General features: G+C 34.8%; 1 protein-coding gene across 1 annotated transcript in view; it reads left to right on the forward strand.

The window, feature by feature from the left end:
* NDUFAF2 (NADH:ubiquinone oxidoreductase complex assembly factor 2) overlaps positions 1-21,425 on the forward strand; it is a 125,448-nt gene that overhangs the window by 80,989 nt on the left and 23,034 nt on the right. Inside the window, exon 3 of the mRNA XM_037530135.2 lies at positions 13,997-14,037. Within this exon, the coding sequence (XP_037386032.1) occupies positions 13,997-14,037 (41 nt within the window). The remainder of the gene's footprint in view (positions 1-13,996; positions 14,038-21,425) is intronic.

Genomic DNA, 21,425 nt, shown 5'->3' on the forward strand with positions numbered 1-21,425 from the left:
GTTATAAATAAACAAATAGGTAATGACTTATTTTTCAGCTCTTGAGACTTTCAGAGAATTAGATTGAAGTTATAATGCTTTTTATGACTCTGTCCTGATCTAGTAATTCAGCATAACTATCCTGTGGGACATACCCTTAAAACAAATATACCAACCAAACTCTGAAACTAAAATTATTTTTATTGTGTTACACATTAATTAAATATAAAAAATAAGATCTCCATGCTATGAAAAAGTGAGTTAAAATATAAATAAACACCACAAAATACTATATATAGGAAAGGAAAGAGAAAAAGCTTTCAAAGTAAATGATGTCTTACCAAATGAATTTGAAGCATTTCAGGTCCAGGTGAATATTATATTTGTCAATTATTAATAACAGCATAGTATCCACAAGCTGTATATCTTCCCAAATATGTATGTGCCCTTTTCATTCATTTATTTAATGAATATCTATTAAGGACCTCTGCATTCATGGAGCTTACATTCTGGAATGGGAGAGTGGGTCTGAGAAAGACAATGAATCAGATAAGAAGCTAAACTATACAGTATGTTAGTTACCACAGAAAATAAAGCGGGGAATAGGGAATGTTGAAGTAGGTTTCTGCAGATTTAAATAGTGTTCAAAAAAGACATTGCTGAGAAGATGGCTTTTGAACAAAGGCAGAAGGAGTTGGCCATGTGGGTAAAACTAACATAGGAACATTCCTGGAAACCAAGTACAAAGGTCTGGACACAAGAGCATGCTCAGGTGTTGAAGAAATAGTAAGGAAGCTAGAGTGACAGAATAGAATCAGAGGGAAAGTAATAGGAGTTGAGGTTAGGAAAGTAATAGGATGCCCCAAATTTGTAGGGCTTTGTAGTCCATTATGAGGACTTTGGCTTTTATTATGAGTATTATCATTTTTTGTCATTAACAATATAGAATTAAAATGTTTTTAGAAATAAGTTATAAATAAATAGATAGTGACTGATTTTTTAGCCTTTAAAGAGCAGTCATATTTAACAGAATATGAATTATATTTAGCAGGATCACTCTGGTTGCATTACAGAGAGTCTGAGGGGGGCACATGCTCTTAAGAAACATGGATGCAAGAGGCACTTGTATAATACAGGCAAGGGAAAATTGTGACTGAGACCAGTAACAGTGGAGTAGAAATAAAGTAGTTGCATTCTGGATCTATTGTAAAAGTCAAGTAGTGGGATTTGCTGTCAGATTGGATATGAAATGTGAAAGAAAGAGAGTGGTCATGACTCTTAAGCTTTTGGGCCTCACCTGAAAATATAGAGTTGCTGTTGACTGAGAGAGGTAAGATTGTCAGAAACTGGGGGAGAAAAATGAGATCAATTTTGGAAATGTTAAGTTTGAGATGCCCATTAGACATCCAAGTAGAGATAATAAATTGCATAGAAGAGGTGAATTTAGTGGGAAAGTGTAGACTGGAGTTAAAATTTAGGAGTTGCTAGCAAATAAATGGTATTTAAAACCAGAAGACTAATGTGACTGCAAAGGAAATGAGTTTAAAGACTGAGTATTTGGCTATTCCAGTGTGTAGAGACAATAAAGACAAAAAGGAGTAGCCAGAAAACCAAGGTAAAAAAGGTCAGTGTTGTGTGCTGGAAGCCAAATGTCAAGGAGGGGAATTGATCAACTATGTCAAATGGAGACTAAAATTAACTTTTGGCATTAAGAATAGGGAAGGGCTTCCCCGGTGGTGCAGTGGGTTGAGCGCAGCACTGTGAAACTCTCCACAGCCTCTGCAGCATGGGTTTGATTTCGGGCCAGCAAGGGAGTTTCCCACATGGTGTGGCAGACCTCTCCTGTCTTGCCCGCTGCTCCCCTCAGCAGTATATTTCGGTTGTCTGCCTGTTCTGCTTCCCACTCTGTCTCTGGTGAATCCTCTCACCCCCCACATCTCTGGCCTGTACCCCAGCTCTTTTATAAAAATAAATAAATCTTAAAAAAAATTTTTTTTAAAGAATAGGGAAGTCATTAGTGACTTCAATAGTGATCCTGACAGAAATAGTTCTTCGTAGTGTTAGGAACAAAACCCTTATAGAAAAAAGAAAGGCTAGAGAGAATTTGGAGAGAATGAACATAGACAATGCTTATAAGAAACTTATCTGTAAAAGAAAAGAGGCAATACCTGGAAAGGAAAGTAGTGTCTAGAGAGGAATTTTACTGTTTTTTGCTTTGTTTTAAAGATTGACGTAATCAAATCATGCAATAGTGATGAGAAAGATTAATTCAAAAAGAAAACATTAATAATACAAGGAAAAGTCCTTGAGAAGACCATGTGGCTCAGGATTTAGTATGTACGTGGAAGAGTTGACCCTTGACAAGGGCATGAAAGTTTGTCAGTCATATAACAGAAAAGTAGAGTATATAGAGAGATGCAGGTAAATAGGTAAATGTGGAGGTGAGAACTTTTGTAAATTTCACTTGTTTTACCAAATAAAGCACAGAGAGATTAACAACATGCAGAAACAGTGACTAAGAGCCAAGATTTGAATCCCAGTTCTCTGTCTCCAAAATCCTTACTTTTAATATTGTCTACCTCTTTAATACCCTAGCTACTCCTTCATGTCCTTCAAGTTTTAGAGTAGACATTCATTTCTTTGGAAGTCTTTCTGACCCCACTCCTTACTCCACAGTTTAGGGTGGAGGTTCCTCGTTTTTATTCTCATTTCACTATGTGCCTCCCCCAATCATAACACAACATGCTATAGAATATTTCCTGTTTACTTCTCTAACTCCCCTCCCTAGACTTGAAGGCTCTTAGGGTAAAGTCTTCACCTCATTCATAATTGTATTCTAAGGGCCTAGCTTAACACTTAACATATAATAAGTGCAAGCACAATTAGTATTTGTTGGAATGAATGCATTTCAAGGTGAAAGTACATAAAGAAGAGACATTTTCGAGACTTTGCTAATTTGCAGACTTTAGAAAGAAAGAAATGGAATATCACACCACAGCAATTGCTTCTAAACATATAGAACACTCAGACAAAGATTTAGCCATGGAAGATAATATAATACTAGCTACTCAGTGGACCTTTTAAGTTTAATCCATGGCATGATATGTAATTATTACAAAGAACCTCTCAAAATGTTTATCTCTGTAATTCAGATGACATTTAACCTTCCATTTTTGTTATTTTTGGTAAGCTTAAGCCTGTTTGGCATTAACAGTAATAAACACTATTGGTGAGAACCCTAAAATACTTCTAAAACAAAATGTAGTCAGTGGAGACAAGAGACCCTGATCCAATACTTCTTTTTAATGGAACATTAAGCTTTACTAATCACATGTACTTATAATCTAAGAATAAAACTTCAGAATAAACTCAGGTAAAAATTACTTTTCAGATGTATTAGACCACATCTGTCTATCATTAACACAGTTCATTAATTATGAACATCTCAGTATAAAATGCCTTGTACTTCCATTTTATTAGTATTTTTTTTAATATTTATTTATTTATGCATACAAGAATGGGGTTACAGGCCAGAGGTGTGTGTGGGGCGGGGGCGTGAGAGGATTCACCAGAGACAGAGTGGGGAACAGAACAGGTAGATTGACTGAAACACACTGCTGAGGGGAGCAGCGGGTGAGTCAGGAGAGGTCTGCTGCACCATGTGGGTTGCTCCACGGCCAGGGATTGAACTCATGCTGCAGTGACTGTGGTTAGCTTCATAGGTTGTGTCTTAACCCCTTGTGACACCAGGGAGTCCCGTTTTTTTATTAGTATTATTAATAATTGTTTAGTATGCTTTTCTCAGTCCACTGGAACTTCCAACCAAGAACTTTCAAAGTAAGCTTCATAAGACACTGGACAGAGATAATGATGCTATCCTTATACCAGCTTCAAAATATCAATGAGTTGGTTCTGCAATGACCCTTTACTACCTTAGTCATTTTTAGGAAATTGATTTACCTCTCTATTTTTTGTGTGTAAAATTAAAAGGCCAGGTTCAGTATCCTTTAAACCTCCATCTATCTCTAATGTTCTATAATTATATGACTTTAGAGGTATCAATTTATGGCCAAACCTAGAGTCTCCAGATCTGTTATTCAAATTGTGTGACTGGGAGTTACTGAGAGTAACAGTCTTCATTAGATGATAGGATAGCCACTTGTATTAGTTATTTGTTACTCCAAAAGTTAGAGGCCTAAAACAACAAGCAATTATTGTTTCACAGTTTCTGTGGAATCTAGGCATGGCTCATGTGGATCATATGGCTTAGGGTCTCTTACAATCTAGGTATTTGGCTAGTTGCAGTCATCCCTAGGCTCCTCTCAGCATTCATCCACTGTCAAACTTATTCATGTACTGTTGTTAGACTGTAGACGATCTACTTGTAAGCTCATTCAAATGTCTATTTCCTGGCTTCAGGTCCTTCCCGGCTATTTGATGGAAGGTCTTAGTTCCTAGATAACTGTAGCTCTGTCAGTCTTGATATTCAGTACTGTTAATCCTCTAAGTATTGTATTTTGGAGTTATTTTGGCAATCTTAATTTCTTTGAGTTTTCATAGAGATTTTAGAATTAGCATGTTCATTTCTTTTTTAAAATACCTTCTGGGATTGTGTTGAATCATTATTTTTATTTAAACAACAAATTAACATTCAGAGACAAATAATGAGAAAAATGAGATATTTATCCATATTGTTACCATTTCTTTTCATAGATCTACTTTCCACATGCAATCATTTTCCTTTAGTTTGAAAGGTTTTCTTTAACATTTCTTTAAATGTGAGTCTGCTGCTGTTCAATTCTTTCAGTTTTATATTTCTGAAATAACTTCTTAAGGATATTGTAAAGATATTTCACAGGGTATAGTATTCTAGGTTGATAGGGTTTTTTCCCTCTCAGTAGTTTAAACATGTTTTATCTGTATGGTTTCTATTTGAAAAATCTATTGTCATGCTTATCTTTATCCCTTTGTATATAATGTGTATTTTTTTCCTTGACTCTTTTTTTTTAACTGGCTTTGAGTAATTTGATCATGATGTACCAAGATATGATCTCTTGTGCCTGAAGTTTCTTTTGCTTTTTAGACCTGTGGATTTGTAATTTCTATCAAATTTAGAAAAAAGAATGGCCATTATTTCTTTGAATATTTTTTCTATCTCCCTCTCTTTTGGGGACTCCACTCACAACTGTTGACCATTTAAAATTGTCTCGCAACTCACAGATGTTCTGTCCATTTGTGGACACTGTTTTCCTTTGAGTTTCATTTGTGTAGTTTGTCTTACTGTATCTTCATGTTCACTGATCTTTTCTCTTACAATGTCAAATCCTATTAATTTATTCAAAGTATTTTTCATTTCAGACATTGTAGTTTTTATCCCTATAAGTTTGATATGGGCCTGTTTTATATCTTCCAGGTCTCTACTTACCATGTGCAGTCTTTCCTCTAGTTTCTTGAACATATGGAGTGCAGTTAGAACTGTTTTAATGTTCTTGTCTGCTAATTCTACCATCTGTGTCTGTTTTCATTAGTTGATTTTTTTTTTTCTTCTCAGTATGGGAAGTATTTTTCTCTCTCTTTGTTTGCTTGGCAATTTCTGATTGGATGTCAGACATTTTGAATTTTTGCCTAGTTGGATACTGGATATTTTTGTATTCCTATATATATTCTTGAGCTTTGTTCTGAGACACAGTTAAATTACTTGGATACAGTTTGATCCTTTCAAGGTTTGCTTTTAAGATTTCAGTTGGAACTGGAGCAGTGTTTAATCTAGGACTAATAATTCTGCATTGTTGATCCAAGTCATTCTGAGTTTTTTATTCAGGGCCCTATCAATCATAAGATTTTCCTCTCTGGGTGGTGGGAATTAACATTCCTATTGCCACTGTGTAAAACCTTAGTCTTGTTTGTTCTTATCCTTTCAGGTAGTTCTCTTCTTGGTCTCAGGAAATCCTCACTCACATGATTGATTAGTACTCTGCTGAATACTTGGTGGGAGCCATCTGCTAATCTCCAGAGTTTGTTCTTGTATATTTGTCTCTACTCTAGCAGTTTATTCTATGATTTTTAGTAACCTTGTTTCCCTAGACCCCCAGCTATATCTCTGTAACTTTGGTAGTATGGTGGATTCTGGCTGTGCCCCCAACCTATGCCACACACACTCTCAAAGTAGTAAATTGAGGTAATTCTAAGCGTAACCTTTGTTTAACATTTTCAGGGACCACTGTAATCATTACTTTATTTCCACTGTCTTGAAAATTATTGTTTCATATAATTTGTTCCCGTCCTTCCATCTTGGTGGTAGCAGAAGGCAGCTTTCTTTCAATTAGCTTAATGCATTTGAGATACATTTTTGTGCTTACACAAATCAGTGATTTATCCCTTTTTATTGCAGAGTAGAATACTGTTTGTTTAACCATATCAGTTTTCTCGTCTATTCACCAGATGAAAGACATTTGGGTCAGTTATACTTTATAGCAGTTTAAGTGGATCACTATACTATACAAATTCATGTACACATTCAACTACAAATTCATGAATGTAAGGGTTTTTTTTTTTTTTTTTTCAGTAAGTACCTTGGAATGGAATTTCTAGGTCACATGTTAAGAAAAGACTTTTCAAAACTTCCAAACTGTTTTTGAGTAAGGCTGTACTGCTTATCATTCTCATTAGTATTATATGAGCGTTACAGCTGCTATTCATCTTCACTAGCCCTTGGTGTTGTCAGTGTCTTTATATTTGAGCAATTCTATAGGTGTGTTGTGATATCTCATGGTGGTTTTTTTTTTTCCTCTAATGGCTAATGATACTTACCATCTTTTCATAACCTATTTACTATCTGCATATCTTCTTTGTTGTAGGATCTTTTCATGTCATTTTTGCCCAGATTTTTTTCTTTGTTTTTTGCTTTTGAGAATTCCTTTTACATTGTAGATACAAGCTCTTTACCATTTATGTGATTTGAAAGTATTTTTTCGCAGTCTGTGCATTGCCATTTAATTCTCTTGACAGTATTTCTTAAAAAGCACCCATTCTTAATTTTAATGAAGTCCAATTTATCATTAATGTATCATACTTGTGGTGTTGACTGTAAGAAATTTTTGCCTAACCCAAGGCACTAATACTTTTTCCTGTGATTATTTTTTAGAAATTTCATAGTTTCTACCTTTGCATTTATATATTTCAAATTAATTTTTATATATGGCATGTGGTGTCAGTTTCATTTTCAAATGGGTATCCAGTTTTTGCAGCATTACTTTTTACTGTGTTAAAATACACATAGCATAAAAAATACACTGTATTTTCCTAAGTTACTGCACACAGTCAGTAGACTTTGTCAAATTATCCTGGAAAAATAAAACAAGGAGGAAAACCAAATATGTATTTGTATATTAAAGAATGGAGAACTTCATGACATGAAGAAGAGAAACTTAAGCCTCGAGGACATTATGCTAAGTGAAATAAACCAGACACAAAATGACAAATGCTCTATCATTCCACTCATATAAGATACCTGGAGTAGTGAAATTCATATAGCTAGGACGTTGAATGGTGGTTATAAGGGACTAAGGGTAGGAGGGAATGGAGAGTTATTGTTTCATGGGTAAGAAGTTTAATTTGGAAAAACGAAAAATGTACTAGAGATGGATTGTGTTGACATTTTACAACAGTGTGAATATATTTAATGCCACTGAGTTACATACTTAAAACTGTTAAAATGGAAATTCTAATGTTATATATACTTTACCCTAATAAAAATAGATAATAAAAAAATCAATCAGTGTAATCTACTATATTACTCAGTGAAGGAGATGAACCATGAAAATTAACTTAATAAATGCTAAAAAGATATTTGACAAAATCCAACATCTTTGTGATATAAGCTTTTTCCTCCTAGGAATACAAGAGAGCTTTTTTTATAGGATAGGAGGCATCCATAAGAAAACATATAGCTAATATAACAAGGTATCTTCCAAAAGATGTGTCATTTGATAGCATCAGCCCAGGGCTTGAGTTGGCCATGTCATCTCAGATTCACTTCAAATCATTGTGCAGAAAAGAAGCTGAAGAAGCACCATTTCATAACTCTCAATTAATCTGAAAGTTCAATTCATAAATTCTACAACTAATGGGGCCTCCCTGGTGGTGCAAGGGGTTGAGACGCAACCCTGTGAAGCTATCTGCAGCCACTGCATCATGAGTTTGATCCCCAGACAGGGAGCTACCCACATGGTGCAGCAGACCTCTCCTGGCTCGCCCCCTGCTCCCTCAGCAGTGTATTCTGTTCCCCACTCTGTCTCTGGTGAATCCTCTCATCCCCCAGACCTCTGACCTGTACCCCAGCTCTCATATACATAAATAAATAAATCTTTAAATAAAAACACAAAAATAAAACCTATAGCTATCATCAAATTGAACAGTGAAAAACTACACACTTCCCCCTCTGATTGAGAACAAGGCAAGATTGTTCACTTTCTCTAGTTCTACTCATCAGTGCCATGGAGGTCCTTGTTGGTACAGTAAGACAAAAAAAAAAATACATTGGAATAGAGAGAATAAAAAACAGATAAATTGTATAGATGACCCTAAAAAGTCTATAGTAAATTAAAATTAATAAGTGAGATTAGCAAGGTGTCATATAAAGTAAATGGTTGATATACAAAAATCAGTTATATTTCTGTGTATTATGACTGATTTGAAATCAAAATAAAAACAATTAACAATAATTCCTAAAGCTGAAGAAACACTTAAGTATTAATTTAATAAAATATGCAAAATCTATAACTGGAAACTACTAATATAAAAAATGAAAGATGTGAAGAAATAATGAGAATCTGCAGTATTCATAGATTAGAATCATCCTCTTCAAACTGGTCTGTAGATTCAGTGTTTCCAATCAAAATCCTAGAAGATTTTTTCATATTATTGATAAAGAATTTTTTCCAATTTTTTTTTGTTTTGTTTACAGTTATAGTTATGTTTAAAGGCTTTAAACAATAGTATTTTTAAATTTCTTTGGGTGTGATTGTATGCTATGAGTTGCAGAATATTATTACATCTGGTTTTTAGCCCATTTTAGTCTATCATTAAATACTGAAGTAGTGCATATATATATATATGCATAAAGTAGTGTATATAAATATGTAGTATAAAACCTAGCATCTTAACCATTTTTAAGTGTACAAGTCATGGTATTAAATACATTCACATTGTTTTGCAGCCATCACCACCATCCATCCCCGTAATTCTTTGTCATCTTATCAAACTGAAACTATATTTATTAAACAGTAAATTTCCATTTTTTTCCTCTCCCCAGCCTCTGGCAACCACCAGTATACTTTCTATCTTTATGATTTTGACTACTAGTCCAATACTAATTTTTAAAATAACCATTCTTTTGCCATTGAATATCCTTTTTGCCTTTTTCAAACATCAAATGGCTATATATGTGTGGATGTATTTCTGCATTCTCTATTCTGTCCATTGATATATGTCTGTCAGTTTATTGGCAGTTTATTGCATGTAATCAGACACTAGGGAACTTTTAAGGGTGATAGGAATGTTTTATACACTGATTGTGGTGCTGTTCACAGGGTTGTATCCATTTGGCAGAACTCCTGGAATTGCACACTTAAAATTGTTTCACTGCATTATATGTAAATTATATATCAATAAAGTTGATTAAGAAGAAAACAGTGATCTCTGCTAACATCACAAAATTTGTCACTTAAATGTGCCAACTAAATTGAATAGTATCCTTCAGATACTATTAAGGGTCAGTAATCAGAAATGACTAATTTCATCATATTTTATTTGAAGAATCTTGCAGTTAAAATGTGGATTTCTTATTTTTATCAATTTTTTAAGATGTGTCAACACTCAGAAATGGCAAATGTCAGTTTTTAAAAGATGAAGCTTTATTAAAGTGCCTTTTTTTCCCTGAGTGAAGTAAACAGCATAATTTCTAATATCTTTTGGGTGCGAACTGTTGGTATCCTTTACATAATTTTGGTTCTGAATGATCATCTACTAAATCTGATATTGAATGTCTAATTTACTTTAACCCCTGTTGGCAATGCTTCTAAGTGTATTAGCCATTTTCAGTGTCTATGGAGCTTTGAAGAATCTATGCTTTGTGCAGTTTTTTCCTCCTTGTTTCTTTAGCCTCCTTTAGTGATTAATAGGAGCTTTAATTTGCATGCTCACTTTTACACTCATTATAGTGTGTTATGTTCCAATAAGAGTATTAAAGTTCAATGAAAATCTCATGCATACTGATGAGAATGCAAATGAACATTGATGAAAGAATACTAGGATCTTAAGGCATAAACTGTCCAGTTATCTTGCTAAATTCTATTCAAACAATGGTTATATTATAATGAAGACTGATATAAAATCCACCATACAGATATAATTAGCAATGGCAAAATCATTATATAATTTATAATTGGATAGATGTTCAGTTGCAGATTGTTCTGAGGTTAAAAAAAATTAATGACTTACTATTAATGCTTATTCCTATCCCTTCCTCCTTTTAATCTTTGCCAACCTTCAGGACTACATTCCTTGGTTATATGTAGTGATTGGGGAACTAGAGATGATTATATAAATGAGTGATCACAGTGAAAATTTTCAGCTGTAACCTTTACTGGATTTATAATAGTGAATGGGCATCAGCAAATGTCTCAAGAAGACATTTCAAATATCTGGTTATTGTAAAATTGTAAATATACAAATTTATTTCAGATAAAATAAAGATCTTTTTCCCTGAGTCACTTACAACAAAGCTAAGGAAGTCCTTACATCTTTCCTTAGAGAGTAACATCCCATGATAGTGAATAGTGAAGGTGCTTAATACATTATGTGAGGTATATTGCATTCTTATACCTCTAAATAAATTTTTTATAAATTTATTCAAAACTATTAAGTTTAGAAGACACATCAGTGTTTCTTTAACCTATTAATCTACCTAGAGATTAAAGAATTATTTGGAGTCTATTAAAGTATTCTTCTTTTACCACCCTTACAAAAAAAACCTGAAAATGCTGTTTTATAGACATGTCAGTAAGACAAATTGTTGTTTAGAGTTTTTTTTTTCTCAAGGTGATAATAAATATGCATTGTGCCATTATTCTTTTTTAATATGATCCTAATACATGTGGTATACATTCATAGGCTTAAGAATACATGGTAATCATTCATAAAAAGTATAAGTTAATAGTTATTGATAATATGAAAGTATTTTTGTTTGTTTTTAAGATTTATTTTTTATTTATACAATAGCTGGGGTACAGTCCAGGGGCGTGGGAGGGTGAAAGGATTCACTAGAGACAGAGTGAGGAGCAGAACAGGTAAGCAGACCGGAAGCACTGCTGAGGGAGCAGCAGGCATGACAGGAGAGGTCTGCCGCGCCAGGGAGGAATCTCCCTGCCCGGCCAGGAATCGAACCTACGCTGCAGAAGCTGTGGACAGCTTCACAGCAACCTGTGCTCAACCTGCTGAGCTACTGGGGAGGCCCCAATATGAAAGTATTTTTGAGTGAAAATATATAGTTGTTGCTAAAAGGATTATACTTGATGGTAACCCTAGCATGGGGATTGGCAAGCTTTATTACTAATGGACAAAATGGTAAAAAAATTTAGGCTTTGTGTACCATATGATCTTTGTTACAACTATTTCATCTACTGTTGTAGCACAAAACAGGATAATATGCAATGAATAAGTGTGAGTGTTTTCTAGTAAAAATCTTATTTATGTACATTGAATTTTAAATTTTATATTATTTTTGTGTGTCATGAAATAAGTTCTTTTCATTTTTTTTCTTAACCATTTAAAAATGTAAAAACAAATAATGGACTAAATTTGACTTACAGACCATAGTTTGCCCCCACCCCTGCCCTGGCAGTTGATCTTTCTGAATTGACTTTTAATCTAAATTAAAACTGAAAATTTATTGCTTAAAACCTTTTATAGGCATATGACTCATTTAGATTTTAAAAGAAGCCTCTTTCCTAGTGGAAAAATTGCCCACAAATGTAGATAAATAACTTTTATTTTGATCATAAAGAAGCAGTTGAAAAATTCCATAAACCACTTATTTCCTTGATTGCAGAGAAATTTTGCTATTGCTAAGCTGGATTTTCTAAAACAGGTCAGAATCCCATTACAGCAAATATTTTTATAGTGGGAGTATTTCATGGTGGAAGTATTCATTCAACAGCTGTATTAAGTACCTTCTCTTTTGAGGCATTTAGGTGGTAGAAAATAAATCTCCTAGGGATGCATTTTACCCTTGACAACCTTATAACCTAAGAATGAATATAAAACCTGTGCAAGTTGTGGTTAGAAATGAATCAAGTAGAAGTGGAAGATGATAAGGAAGAGAATATAACAAAGAATAATGGGAGTAGACATTCAGAAACAGGAGTAGAGGAGGCAAAATGCTGGAACTATATTAGAAAAACATGTATGGGATCAGTGTGAGAAAGAAAAGAGAGAGAACTAATTTCAGGCCCACAGTTGAATGTTGCTATTTCTACCCCCACAGCTATTCAATACTGGGCTTATAGTCAGGACAGATCCTGGTGCTATTACTTGGATGACAGAAAGCAGGCTAGTGAAGCTGGTCAGAAGAGGGGTTGGCTTGAACTGACAGAATTCACATTTTAGAGCCAGTTCAACCAGGGTCTGATTCCTAGGCTATTACTCATTAATTATGTAACCTTAGGCAAGTTGCTAAGACATTTTGTACCCTCAGTTTCCCAGTCTATAATGTGGGGGTAACTATCCTATTTTCTGACATGAAATTAGGGTTGAAATCTTTTCCTCTTCCTAGTTCAGTGTTCTAAAGTTGGAGAGACCGCTTAGTTAGAACATGGAAAGATTTTAGAGCCAGAGACAGGGTTAGATCTGCATTTAAATCCCACCATTACTATTTACTGCTTAAATTTGGAAAAGTTAAGTAATTTCACTATGAAATAAGGATACCTCATAATTCTACAATAAAGATTGAATGAAGTGGTAAAATAGGATTTTCTTCTTTTTAAAAAGACCATATTCCTATCATATGTTTCCTTATTATCTCCTACATATCCTTACAGGTCAAGCAAATATTAGTGATCTTTGCTTTTTTAAGTCTTATAAAAAATATAGGTTTATTAAGTAATGGTATTAACTTAGTCTTGAATGCTTACTGTATGCCAGACTCTGAGCTGATGTTTGTGCATAATATTTCATATAATTTTCACAACAACCCTAAAACGTAGATACTATTGTAATGTATACTTTATGGATGAGAAAGCTGATGTTTAGAAAATTAAATAACATATACTTGGTGACATAACTAGTAAACCCAGCAAATCTACCCTTTTAAATACTCTACTACATGTCTTTCATGTATATCTGCTATACCTCATAAAAGGCAGCTGCCCATTCCCTTCATATTGTTATAAAGTATCTAGCACAGACCCAGTCCCCAGTAGGTCTCAACAAATATGGGCTCTTTCTACCCTACAGTGCATGTCCCATGGATTGAGCTCTGGCGTAATGAAACCAACACATAGGCTGCTTGCTAAAGCAGAAAAGAAAAGAAATGTCTGTAAATGAAAACATTTCTACATTCCTTCCTTTATAAATTGAGCAATAAATAATTCAAATTTTCAGTATAATGTAATTTAATATTGCCTTGAAGTTTACTATACTGTTATTTTTAGTGTGGTCCTAAATACACTAATGGAATTCAGACAATTATGAGATAGGATTTTGGATATGAAATGTTCCCTTCTTTATCCAATTTTTTAGTGATACAAATTGTTTGTATGTGTGTTTATTTTCTGTGCCCCCTTCACTAGTATTATGTTATAGGAGAAGAAGGTATTTATGATTCGCTCCCTGTTGTATGTCCAATACCTAAAATAATATAATATAATGTACTCAATACATTTTTATTCTATGCATGAATGAATATAATGCTTGTGTAAATGATAGAAAAGTTACATTTAAATGTTATTTTTTATTCTAGCTTGGATTAGAAAAACAAGAAAGACTCCACCTACTATGGAGGTAAGACTACACAAGGAAATTATTCAAATAACATGCAGTTTGTATCCCCAGGAATACCAAGCAAGATTTTAGGACAGTATAAGACCTAGTAGTCTCTCTTTTTACTATCTTCCCAGTTGCTTGTGTTTAAAGCCTTTATCAGTTCATTGGAAGCAATCTTCTGTTCTTGCATACCTGTTAAAGAACTAGTTAACTTTTAGGATGCTACCATCATTTGAACTCTCTACCTTTTTTTTTCTTTACATTCTCTTAGTGCATGTCTATCCCCAAGTAGACGTCTACCTGTATCACATTTACACTATGGTTAAAAGTTAGCCAGCAACAAGTTCTTTGAAAAGATAAGCAAAAATGGGCCAACTCACTAAGAAAAAAAGGGAGGAAACTAATAAATAGAATCAGAAATGAAAGAGAAGTTACAACTGACATCGTAGAAACTCAGGGGACTATAAAAGACTACTGTTAATATCTTTATGCCAATAAACTGCGTAAGCTAGAAGAAATGGACAAATTTTTAGAAGCATGCAACCTTGTAAGACTTAATCAGGAAACAAAACAGAAAAACCTGAATGATCAATTACAAGTAAAAGCATTGAAAAAATAATTAAAAGTCTGCCAAAAAACAAAAGTCCCAAACTAGATGGTTTTACTAGTGAGAAAAGCTGAAAAGGATGGAATGCTTCCAAACACATTTTCTAAGGCTACCATTACTTTGATACCAGAAGCAGACAAGGACATCACAAAAAAGAAAACTATAGACCAATATTACTAATGAACATAGATGCAAAAATTCCATACAAAATCTTAGCAAACCAAATTCAATAATACATTAAAAGAATGTTCAAGTTAGGTTTATTCCAGGGATGCAAAGATGGTTCAACAGCCACATTGATCAATGTAATTCATCATATCAACAAAAGGAATAATAAAAACCTTATGATCATATCATTAGTTGCAGAGAAGGCATTTGATAAGATTCAACACTTATTTATGATAAAAACTCAATTTTGAAAAATAGGGTTAGAAGGAACATATCCCAACATAGTAAAGGCCATATATGCCAAACCCATAGCTGATGAAAAACTGAAAGCATTTGCTCTGAGATCAGGTACAAGACAAGGATATCCACTTTCACCACTTCAAGGCAACATAGTATTGGAAGTCTTACGTAGAGCAGTTAACCAGAGAAAGGAATAAGAGAATCAAAATGAGACAGTGAGATACCAACTCACACCTGTGAAAATGACGCATACCAAAAAGACCAGAAAAAAGTGTTGTTTGGAATGTGGGGGAAAAAGGAACCCTTGCATACTATTGGTAGGAAAATAGAACTGGTCCAGTTATGGAAAACAGTATAGAGGTTTCTCAAAATTTTAAAAATAGATCTGTCATATGATTCAGGACTTCGTCTCCTAGGTATCTACTTGAAGAATAAAAAAACTAATTTGAAGGGATATATGCATTCCTGTGTTCACAGAACACTATTTTTAATAGCCAAGCTATGGAAACCTAAGTCCATAATGACACGAGTGGATTAAGAAGAGGTATACACAGTGGAATACTGTTCAACTATTAAAAAGATGAAATCTTGCCATTTTTTGATAACGTGGATAAAACTGGAGGGTTTATGCTACAGAAAGTATTCGGAGATAGATGTATACTGAATGATTTCACTCATATGTGGAATAAAAAGAAACAAAAAAAAGGAGACAAAAGTAAACCAAACAAAACTTAGAAACTTGACTGCAGAACTGAGGCAATGAGTAAAAAGGTATGGGCAGCATAGGAGAGAGGGAGCCCAATGGACTATGTTGGAGGATTAATTGTGCTTTGGTCATTGGTGTGGGGTGGTAACATACATCTGAAGGGACATAAACTTATACCCCTAAATCATATACAGTGTTGTGAACCAATGTTACTTCAGTAAAAAAAGGTAGCTTTTAAAAGTTAATCAGTATCGGGCCTCCCCGGTGGCGCAGCGGTTGAGCGCTGGGTTGCGAAGCTGCCCGCAGCCTCTGCAGCTGTTCGATCCCTGGCTGCTCCCCGGCCACCGGAGGAGGGTCCCGCATGGCGCGCAGACCTCTCCTGCCGCCCGCTGCTCCCCTCAGCAGTGTACTTCGGTCCTTCTGCCTGCTCTGCTCCCTGCTCTGGCTCTGGTGAATTCTCTCACCCTCCCGCGCTTCTGACTGTACCCACTGCTTATATAATAAATAAATAAAATAAATCTTTAAAAAAAAAAAAAACAAACCCATTATTTAAAAGTTAATCAGTATCAATGAAGTAACATCATAAAATATCAAATACCTTGAAATAATTTAAGAAAATATTTGTAAGACATGTACATTTAAAATTACAGAGCATGGAGAAAAATAAATGAAGAAAACCTAAATTAATGAGGAGAAATATCTTTTCATGGAATTGTCCCATTGTCCTATTCAATATTGCTAAGTTGTTAATTCTCCCAAACTTATCCATGCATCAGAATTACCTGGAACACTTTTAAGACACAGATTGCATGGCTTTTTCTCCAGAGTTTTGATCTGCTAGGTAATAAGGCCTGAATATTTGCATCTATAGTAAGTTTCCTGATGATGCTGATATTACTTGTCTAGATCCCACACATTGAGAACCACTGATCTATGGAATCAATCAAATAAAAATCCAAATAAAGTACCATCAGATTTGTTTTCATAGAGATCAGCATGCTTATTTGGAAATGCAGAGGACTAAGAGCAGCTAAAAGCAATCACGAAAAAGGAGATAAAAATTAGAGGATTTAGACTGCCTAACTTAAGACTTCTCCTAAACTGCAATAATCAAGACAATGATCCTACCATAAAAGTTATATAAACAAATCAGTGGAAAAGAATAGAATAGAAAGTTTAGAAATAGACACTATAGAACCTTTTTTTTTTTTTTACAATAGCACTGAAGCAAAACAATGAAGAATGGAAAGTCTTTCAGCAAATGATGCTCAGACTACTTAATATTCATAGAGAAAAAAATAAACATTGATCCCTACCTCGCATCATACACAAATATTATAGATTGGATCCTATACAATATTATAAAAGCTAAAATTATAGTGCTTCTAGAAGAAAACATAGTGGACTATCTTCATAACTTTGAAGTTATGAAGTGATGAAGGGGGTAGACAAGAAACAGAAAGCACTATCCATAAAGGAGAAACACTGATAAATTGCACTTAATCAAAATGATAAAATAATGCTCATCAAAAGAAAACATTAGGGGGCCTCCCCGGTGGTGCAGTGGTTGGGTGCTGGGCTTGGAAGCTGCCGCAGCCTCTGCAGCGCCAGTTGGATCCCCGGCCTTCGGCGAGGGTCCCACATGGCACACAGACCTCTCCTGCCGAGCCCACTGCTCCCCTCAGCAGTGTACTTCAGCAGTCTGCCTGTTCTGCTCTCCGCTCTGTCTCTGGTGAATCCTCTCACCCTCCCGCGCTTCTGACTGTACCCAGTGCTTGTATAAATAAATAAATAAATCTGGGGGGAAAAAAGAAAACATTAGGAAAGCAGCAGACTGGGAGAAAATAATCACAATACATGTTTCTGATAAGGAACTTGTGTCCAGATGGTATAAAGAACACCTCAACTCAGAGATTTAAAATACAAAGAAAACTCTAATAAAAACCCAAGAATAACCACTAAGCATATGATGTTTAACATAACTAATTATCAGGGAAACCATAGTGAGATACTACCACATACCCTCGAAGTAGCTAAAACTGAAAAGATTGACAAGGACCATAACTAGGGCAACTATAACTTTCATAAAGTGCTGTTTGGTGTGAAAGTGACACTGCCACATTGCTAAAACTGGAAGTTTGTTATAAAATCAAACATAAATCTACCCTAGACCCTAACAATTTCTCTTTTGGTCACTATGACAGCCAATGGAATCAGTTTGGGGGCATACTTCTTGGGAAGCTTTGTCCGAAAGACCTCATTTTGGCATACCATACAAGCCCTCCTGATTTTCTAGCTCAATTTTTTAACTTTATCTCCTCACTGTTCTTATAGTCACTGTATTCTCTAAGAAACTTACTATTTCTCAAGTTCAATGTCTCCTCCCTCTCCCATCAGCTAGCATACTTCTGTTCATGCTCATTCCTCTTTTTTAAAAAAAGATTTGTTTGTTTATTTATTTATTTATTTTTTCAAGTATAGTCAGAAGCACGGGAGGGTGAGAGGATTCACCAGAGACATAGCAGGGAACAGAACAGGCAGACTGATGAAATACACTGCTGAGGGGAGCAGCGGGTGTGGCAGGAGAGGTCTGGGTGCCATGTGGGACCCTCACTGGCGGCCAGGGATCGAACCGGTGCTGCAGAGGCTGCAGGCAGCTTTGCAGCCCAGCACTCAACTGCTGTGCCACCAGGGGAGGCCCCATGTTCATTCCTCTTTAAAAGGGTCTTTTAAAGTCTGATGCTTTACTCAACTTTTTTCTCTTCAAAGTCTTAGCTAGTAAAGTCAGTTACTCCTTTCCTGATTTAACTATACTGCCTTATATACCTGTTTACCCTTTGAGTTCAGTATTAGAATAATTTGTCTATCTTTCTGATCATACTGTAAGCCATATAGCACAGGGATTATGTGTTATTCATTTGTATGCTATAAGCACCTAACTCTATGCCTGATTTCATCATTATTTAGGTAGGTTTTTATTGAAAATCTCAATGTGGTTTTTCTGACATGAGTTTGAATTTCCAATAACCAACTGTAAAATAACCATATAAACCTGGATAGATTTCCAAGTTGATCATTGCCTATACTTTTCCATAGAAACTGACATTATACTGCAGGTTGCCAATGTACTTTACACCTGTTCATTAATGTAGTACAATTTGAATTAATATTTTACAAAATCAAATAAGCAGACCTTTCCTAGTTTTAACTCAATTCTGTTAGAACGCATTTATAGTAAATATTTTGAAATGTTGCTTCTCCTTTCATATTAGCATAACACTAGGAAGCAGAATGAAATTTTCTGTTCAAAAAAAATAAGTAAATGTATTGCCAAGTATTAACAAAATACATGACTCTGCAATAGATTTACAGGCTATAGAAGAAAGTTACACTATTAGAACTTGCCTACTTAATTTTTAACTTCTAAGCTCCATGAAAGAAAAAGAAGAAATTCTACAAACCAACAGAGAATAGAGTTGGAAATGGTGGTTCTCTACACTAAGGAAAGGCCAGGTTAGCTAGTAGGACCACACCTCACAATGCCTTATTTACATGACGATGTCCTCAAATCTGGGCTGGACTCAAGATTCATTTTGTCAACATGCTAGATGAAATCTAAAAGATATCATGATTCTAAAAGCTATCACAGTGACAAAAACCACATGAGTTTGAAATAATTGCCGGCATTCCAATATATTAATTTACAGTAAGAATTTAAATTGGCATAGGAAAAAGCAGTAGGTTATCTGGTGAGTATGGCATTAGGATAAGCAAAGTTAAATAAAATAAATGTTTAATTGTCAAACCTACAATCTACCCTGTTCTGTCCATCTCATAATAGGAATGTGTGACACATAGGAATGAAAATATTTAAATAAATTGGCCACAATTCCCTATATCTGTCTCTGTCCCAGGAGTAGCCTTATGGTTTGGAATAGAAAAAATTGCCACATACTGGCTAAGACTTGGACAATGTTTTTATGGATTGCCAGCATTTGTCTCTACAACTCTCTCTTTTTCTTTACTTCCAGATTCTGATTGGCATATCTTTTACTGTTATGACAGTTATGTTATGGTCGAATGTTGCTGGCCCTGGAGCTATTCTTCTGCTCTTTTCAATAATGTGTTGATCTTGCAGTTTAACTTTCAGAGAATTTTATTTTGAAATTCTTTGAGACCCATTTCACTGTGTTCTCAGAATAACTGACATTTATAAATAAGTTCTATGTTCAGTATTATTAGGTTCATTTTTATAATTTATAGAATTTAAATGTTTTAAGATGGACATTTTGCATATATAATTCTACTTTACTATTGACTTAAATTACACTGATGAAGTGTTAGTTATGTGGACAAATAGACCCTCACTCCAAACCTCACAATATCACTTTTAGAATATGGTGGAAATGGATAAGAAAATTGTAGCATGTTCATACACTGGAATATAACATCAGTCATTAAAAATGAATGAACTAGAGGGCCTCCCCTGGTGGTGTAGGCGGCCTGCACTGTGAAGCTGTCTGCAGCCTCTGCAGTGCTGGTTTGATCCCGGCCAGCCAGCTGGTGAGGGTCCCACATGGCACAGCAGACCTCTTCTGCCTCGCCCGCTGCTCCTCTCAGCAGTATATTTCATCAGTCTGCCTGTTCTGTTCCCCACTCTGTCTCCGGTGAATTCTCTCACCCTCCCGCACATCTGGCCTGTACCCCAGTTCTTACATAAATAAATAAATCTTTAAAAAAAAAATAAAGGAACTAGAACTACATATATCAACATGGATAAATCTTAGAAAATGATATTGAGCAAAAAGACAAGTTACAGAAAGTTTCATGTCATATGATACCATTCATATATAGTTTGAAAGCAGGAAAGAATAATGGACTTTCCATGTAAACACAGTGAGTTAAACAGATGAGTTTACTTTCTTTTACAAGACTTAAAATAACAGTAAAGGGTTTCATTTTAAAAAGTATGCACCTATAACATCAAAAACAGTTAAAGAGGTAACAACAGTAACAAAGTTTTTAGTGCCTGGGAAGCCAGTGAAGAAATGTTAATAGATTTAGCAAAACTGAGGAGAATGACACCTAATCTGGCAGAGGCAAAAGTCCAGAAGTAACTGCATTTAAACCACAGAATCCCAGAATATTCAGTAATTGTCAGTACCACAAACTTTGAAAGTAGAATTGAGGCTGGTGCTAAAAACTTGATTGAAAGTCTGCTTAAGAAGTGATTAGATGCTAGCCAATAAATGTAGGAAAAATAATAGAATTGAAAAATCACCATTTTCCAACTCTCATAGCAATCATTGAGAAAAAAATGATCATTGGATGCTGAAACTACTGGATCTGATTTTGTTGGGGAACAGGTTATTTACATTGTCTGAAGCCATCTTGCTAAAGATTACTTGTTTATCAAAAGGGGTACGAGGAAGGTACTTTTATAGTAGATAAATATGGCAAATACCATCTTAACCAAGTGGTCAAAGTTGTGCCAAGTAGGACAGACTTGACATGTGTGATTTCTTGTATGATGATCAGACTGAGACATCATTCATGTAATATTCTTGCCAAAAATGTATAATGTTGATCATGAAGAAACTACCAGGAAGCCTAAATTAGGATACATATCATAAAACATCAGGCCACTGATGTTGACATATGACACTGTCATATCAGTGTCATGCA

This window comes from Talpa occidentalis, unplaced genomic scaffold, assembly GCF_014898055.3.
Source record: "Talpa occidentalis isolate TD23 unplaced genomic scaffold, MPIMG_talOcc4v2.1 talOcc4.6, whole genome shotgun sequence".
Lineage (NCBI taxonomy): Eukaryota > Metazoa > Chordata > Mammalia > Eulipotyphla > Talpidae > Talpa > Talpa occidentalis.